At 48.9% G+C, this 6,692-nt stretch overlaps 1 protein-coding gene across 1 annotated transcript; it reads left to right on the forward strand.

Moving 5' to 3' along the window:
• The first annotated feature begins 2,933 nt into the window (after nucleotides 1-2,933).
• LOC136462431 (probable inactive linolenate hydroperoxide lyase) lies at nucleotides 2,934-4,760 on the forward strand. Its single transcript, XM_066461533.1, has one exon. The coding sequence runs from the start codon at nucleotides 3,121-3,123 to the stop codon at nucleotides 4,633-4,635; it is 1,515 nt and encodes a 504-aa protein (XP_066317630.1). The 5' UTR covers nucleotides 2,934-3,120; the 3' UTR covers nucleotides 4,636-4,760.
• The last annotated feature ends 1,932 nt before the right edge of the window (nucleotides 4,761-6,692 follow it).

Genomic DNA, 6,692 nt, shown 5'->3' on the forward strand with positions numbered 1-6,692 from the left:
ATACATGCTCACGAATTAGAAACAAATAGTTCCTTTTAGTTTCTAGTTAGCAAACGTAAAATGCTAAAAGTTTCTTGGAGTCTTTGAGTTCCTATTCTTTAAGATATGACACTCCTTTGACTAGTTATGCCACTATCTTCTTGTGAATGATAACAACACTCGGAATTGTTTTACTTATCATGGTTTCTTCTTACCTCTTTGGTTATGGTTAGTTGTGCATTGGTTTTAATACTTGATTAATTCATGTGAATGGATCTGTTCCTTTGCACTGCCTTACTTTCTCGAGCCTTCTCGTGCTGATTATTTGTTGAAGGCAATGCTTAATTCAATATATTTGTAAAAGCTGGGTCCTTTAGATGGTGCTTTTGTTGTAACATAGGAGTAATTGTTGTTTCTCCTCTTTTTTCAAGAAATAAACCCCCATCTCAATAAGATCCATTTGTTTCTTAATTTCCAGGCTGAAAGTGCTACTGCTGCGCTCAACTGCAGTGGTGTGATACTGGGATCCTTGCCAATAAGGTAAAACTCTAATCTTTTGACGCTTTGCAGTGATATAGAGGAGCTGGGAGTTATTTCTCACCAGGTATGCGCCCACCCCTTTGTTCTCCCTTCGACAATTATTGTCTAGTAACAGTTATTTCTCAATCTATCTTGGGTTAGCGTTTCACATTACTTAATTCTCTGTTGTACTGAAATGCTATGTATGTGTAGTCATTTCCATTGTCACAAGACCGTTACTGATCTGTACCTGCATCTATTTTGGTCTACAGATTTTTTTAGACATCTTTCTCATATAAGAAAACTTGCCCATTCTACCATGGTAGCTTTCTGTTATTGCATTCATGTGACAAACCACTCAAGATTACTCAACTTCTCACATGGAATATTATGGGTTCAACTTCTAGAAGAATGTTCTTCTCCTCTATTGTTAGTTCAAACCATTGTCTCTTTCCATTGAGCAGTACCTTGTGAGTTCTCAGCAGACACAGCATTCCAGCCATCCCAAGAATCTGATTGCTTAGCATCTGAATTGCCCACTGGTGTTGCAGCCAGATTACCCCAGAATCATTCGCAACACTAGCATTTTGTTCCCAACTTGAGTTCATTGTTGTGCCATTTTCCCATGAGCTGCCTTTCTGAATGTTTTGCTCTCCAACTTAAGTATTATACAACACCTCAGAATATCTAATTAACCCAATCAAACTAGAATAGACACTGATCCTAAACAAGGCAAGATCTACCAATCCCTAGAAGTCCTCCAGGCATCACCATTGCTTACAGCATCATCTTTTTCAACAATGATTTCTAACGCCTTGTTACTAGAATCAGTTGTCTCTTTCCATTGAGCAGTACCTTGTGAGTTCTCAGCAGGCACAGCATTCCAGCCATCCCAAGAATCTGATACACAAGTCATTTCGGACTATGTACGTTATTTCCTCCACCAAATCTTGTTCCCTTCTTCCAAGTCAGTATTTCAATGCTACTTCCATTATTCTCTTTGCTGTGACATACCTTTTGTGCTATGGCTAGTGATCTAGTAATTAAATCACTTACTGTTTGAGTTGTACATGATCTCTGAGTGTTTGACCTCTCTGGGTGGATGCTTTGCCACCGTGGCCTATTCCACTCCGTAGGTAGCTTTTGCGTTGATGTATCTTCTCGCAGGTTATGGCTAGTAGGGTTTTGGAGGTTGTGGGTTCTTCCTCTTCGCTACTCTTTCTCTCCTTTTATGTGTTCTTTTTATGTGTTTGGTAATATATGGATTACCTAGGTTGGTTGTAACTTATTAAACTCTACTTTCTCTGAATTAAAAACGTGTCACAAGGACATGATCGAGAGAAAAAAACTTAGCATGATACAGCGCCTAACATCTAAATTATGTAAACGCGGCTGGAAAGTGGAAACATATCTTGAAGCAGAGGCGTAACTAAGACAGTTAGCTTTCTGAATTCACCGGGGCACAATAATATATCTGTTGTAAGAAATATTTTCCATGGGTGTGACACATATAATAAAAGGAAAAAGTTATGCCGCGACCGGTCGCGCAATTGGGGAATCGAGCGACCATCTTCCTCCTCGCGTGTGCTCTGCTTGCTCCACCCTTGCCTTCCTAGCCTGCCGCCCCCGACCAGCAGTTGCCTCGGCACCGGCCATGCTGCCCACCTCCCGCCCCCATCCCTCAACCCTGCCCTCCCCTAACCTCCGCCGTGACGCCTCCATCAGCGTCGTCCTCGCCCCAGCCCCCACCACCGGCGGCCAGTGGCTCCCGCCCCTGCCCCCGCCCTCGACCCCGCCCTCCCCTAATCATAGGCCGGGCAGGTCACCGACAAGCTCCGCTGCCAGCCCCACCCAACCACCGTCTCCCGCCGCCCCGCCTTGCCGCCGTGTCGCCCGCCACCACCGCCGTGTCACGGCGGCCACCCCCCAAACGCCCGTCTAAGTCCGCCAGAGATGGAGAAGAAGAGAGGGAGAGCGTGGGAGCGGGGCCGCGCCGTCGTGCTAGAGCGCGATGGTCGCGTATTTGCGATACTAAAATCAACTTAGTCTTTTCTACAAGCAAATTCAATCTCTAAATGCAACTTAAAGAGATATATGCTGCTTTTTTCCTGCAAGTACACCTTAAATTCCCGTGGCAACATGAGGGGACTAAAACTAGTATTAAGATAGTAGTAGGAATTTAAATAGGAGTACGTGCTAGTATAGTTGCTAAATTGTTTCAAGTCTTAATAATACGAAAGAGAAACCGAACAAATTAACTTTTCAAAACGAAAGCAAATGTGTAAGGTGTGATCCAATCACATCGCTCCCTGGCATGTTGCTCGGGCCCACATGATCCGTAGTGGTCTTAGTCTGGCACTGTCCTCGTCGGCAGAATGGCAACGTGCCCGTTCCTTGTTGCTTGTGCTTGTGCAGCTTGTGGGCTTGGCTTGGGTGTCCCACACGTTCCACACGCTGGCTGGCTCTCGCCTCCTCTGTCCTCTCTAGGGAGCTAGCTAGCTACATAACGCATCGGAGTGTGACGATCGATCGATGGAGCTGAGCTCACCACCACCACACACTACACGCGGGAGATATAGCTAGCCAGTAAGCCAGCAGCGACGACTTAGCAGCTAGCTAGCCATGCTGCCGTCCTTCGTGTCGCCGATGGCGAGCGCCTCGGTGACGCCTCCGCCGCGGCCGATACCCGGCAGCTACGGGCCGCCGGTGCTGGGCCCGCTGCGGGACCGCCTGGACTACTTCTGGTTCCAGAGCCAGGACGAGTTCTTCCGGAAGCGCGCGGCGGCGCACCGCAGCACCGTGTTCCGCACCAACATCCCGCCCACCTTCCCTTTCTTCGTCAGCATCGACCCGCGCGTGGTCGCCATCGTCGACGCCGCCGCCTTCACCGCGCTCTTCGACCCTGACCTCGTCGACAAGCGGGACATCCTCATCGGGCCCTACAACCCGGGCACCGGCTTCACCGGCGGCACCCGCGTCGGCGTCTACCTCGACACCGAGGAGGCCGAGCACGCGCGCATCAAGACCTTCGCCATGGACCTCCTCCACCGCAGCGCCCGCAGCTGGCCCGTCGATTTCCGCGCCGGCGTCGGCGCCATGCTCGACACCGTGGACGCCGAGTTCGCCGGCAAGGCCACCGGCGACGACAAGCCCTCCGCCAGCTACCTCGTCCCGCTTCAGCAATGCATCTTCCGGTTCCTCTGTAAGGCGTTCGTCGGCGCCGACCCGTCCGCCGACTGGCTGGTGGACAACTTCGGCTTCACCATCCTCGACTTCTGGCTGGCGCTGCAGATCCTGCCCACCCAGAAGGTCGGCCTCGTCCAGCCGCTGGAGGAGCTGCTCATCCACTCCTTCCCGCTGCCGTCCTTCCTCATCTGGCCGGGCTACTACCTGCTCTACCGCTTCGTCGAGAAGCACGGCGCCGAGGCCATCGCCTACGCCGAGACGCAGCACGGCATCGGCAAGAATGACGCCATCAACAACATCCTCTTCGTGCTCGGCTTCAACGCCTTCGGCGGCTTCTCCGTCTTCCTGCCCTTCCTCGTCGCCAAGGTCGGCGACGCCGCCGACGCCAAGGGGCTGCGCCCGCGCCTGCGGGACGAGGTGCGGCGCGCCATGGACAAAGACGCCGACGCCGGGTTCGGGTTCGCCGCCGTCCGGGAGTCCATGCCGCTGGTGCGGTCCACGGTGTACGAGATGCTCCGGATGCAGCCGCCGGTCCCGCTGCAGTTCGGCCGCGCGCGCAGGGACTTCGTGCTGCAATCCCACGGCGGCGCCGCGTACCAGGTGTCCAAGGGCGAGGTGCTGTGCGGGTACCAGCCGCTGGCGATGCGGGACCCCGAGGTGTTCGACCGCCCCGAGGAGTTCGTGCCGGAGCGATTCCTCGGCGACGACGGCGCCAAGCTGCTGCAGCACCTCTTCTGGTCCAACGGGCCGGAGACGGCGCAGCCGGCGCCCGGGAACAAACAGTGCGCCGCCAAGGAGGTGGTGGTGGACACGGCGTGCATGCTGCTGGCCGAGCTGTTCCGGCGGTACGACGACTTCGTGGTGGAGGGCACATCGTTCACCAAGCTCGTCAAGCGGCAGCCTTCTCCCAGCTTGTCGCCGGCAGCCGCCGCCGGAGCACAAGTGACATAGGATGATCGTCGCCGTCTCGCCGACGCCGGCCGAGTAGTAACGTGTAGGCCCTCCTTGTTATACATACTCTGTGTTCGATGGATCGGTGTCTCTCCCGGCTGTTGATAATAAAAACACTTGTGCAATTGCAAAAGTGTGTGGATGGATACGCAGGCAGGGCACACTTGTATAGTGAATTCATTAGTGATGCTATTGCTGCTGCAAACAAATTAAATGAACATCTCCTCCTCAATTGTCTTGTTTCTAGTCTCCCTTGTATCTTACTTTGAACTTTTGGTTTACTTTTTCATGGCCTGTTGTCTCGTTGATTTTGACCATTTATTTTCAACCAAAAATACAAAGGTTTTTTAATATAAAAGCTAAAACTACTCATAGGATTATTGAGAGTACTTCTCAAAACAAAACTATACAAATATTTTTCGATCATTCAAGTTTTAGAAGTTTGATACTCCGATCCCTCCGCCCCCAAAAAGATTGTGCATCTCATTCATTTCGAGGAGTCAAACTAAGTTCAAGAAAAAAATATACAAAAAAATTAGTAATCTTTGTGATGTATAATAAGTATCATCTGACTTATAATTTAATATATTTTTAATAAATACAAAGTTATATATCTAGTAAAAATTTTAAAAAAATGACTCATCCAAATGTGAGATATGCAAAAAAATTTCGAAAAACGGAGTGAGTAAAAGACATCACGTATCATGTATGACCAGAGGGAGTATCGTACTATCAAGTACAGTAGTATGACAGAAAATATCAAGTAAGTATTTATCATCAGGTGGAGGATATTTACTTTTACGAATTTCCACATGAAATGACGTGCGTATACACAGTGCATTCATTTATTATCTAGCAAATACAGAACAAAAAAAATCTGAATTAGAAGTAAGGGAGGCAATCGAGATACTCGAGAGGACAGAAACTCAAGCAAGAAACACGAGGCGAGTAAGAACAAGAAGAGGAACAGTCCACAGGCAGCATCTGATTGGATGACGTTTCGTCTCATGCGATTGGCGATGTGAACACGAGAGGGATGTGGAGGAACGCCTCATGCTTGCACGGACAGTGTGACTCCTGTTCAGAGACGCGCGCGGAACCGTCCATCTCTACGCAAAATTCAGCTCCACTTTTGCAACAAGCAGCAGTTCGAAGCAAGCTATAAACAGTGTTGACAGCAAAAAGTGTCCAACACGTGTAATGGACTCCATCACTTGGTTCTGAGCGTCAAGATAATCAAAACGACATTTGAATCATCACATTTGGAGCCAGTACGAAGAAAAGGAGTTTTGCACTCAATCTGCCAAACCCAACCTAACTTTAAGATTTATAAGAGTCTTATTAAGACCTCCTTTTATTTGCTAGGCTGGTTTTTCTGGACTCCGAACTGGTTAAGACTTAGGAGTCCAGAATAGTTTTGCATCGTGTTTTGATGTGAGAAACTTACAAAATACGTCTTGGACGCTTTTACTAGTAGGATATAAGACCATCCCATCTCTATATATTAGATGATAACAGTCAATTGAGAGATCCAACATTCAATCGAACAAAAATACATCTATTACCTCTTTTACCCTAACTTTTCCAACCCATGCAGTTTGGAGCTGTCTCTCAATGAGACTCGGTGGTGTTCTAGGTGGCATTGCTGACCCTAAGACAACCTCGATTCAGTGTGGCGTTCTAGATAACCTCGCCGGTCCTAAGACAACCTCAATGTGCATCATCCTGACGGATCTTTCTGAGAGGTGTTCTCGAGTTCTTTCGATGAAGAACGAGCTTCAAATCAGTTCTACCAACCAACTGGTTGGTACTTGATAATTTCGAAGTTGCTCGTTGCGTGCTTAGGTTATGTGCGATCTCGGACTTGCTAGCCCTTGTTGATGTATGATGCAAGATTTAATCTGGCGTCGTCAACACTTTTTTTTTGGCGACTACGCGTGCAGGTGAAGCCATGCATCTCTGCACAAAATGTTTCTACATTTTTTCAACAAGGAGTAGTTCGTAGCAAGGTTTCAAATCTCTGGCTATAGCTGAGTCAGGTCAAGCGATTTGTGTTC

This window comes from Miscanthus floridulus, chromosome 7, assembly GCF_019320115.1.
Source record: "Miscanthus floridulus cultivar M001 chromosome 7, ASM1932011v1, whole genome shotgun sequence".
Classification (NCBI taxonomy): domain Eukaryota; kingdom Viridiplantae; phylum Streptophyta; class Magnoliopsida; order Poales; family Poaceae; genus Miscanthus; species Miscanthus floridulus.

What these genes read in the sequence shown, in the direction of transcription:
- LOC136462431 (XM_066461533.1), top strand. Translation starts at nt 3,121, where the DNA reads ATGCTGCCGTCCTTCGTGTCGCCGATGGCGAGCGCCTCGGTGACGCCT.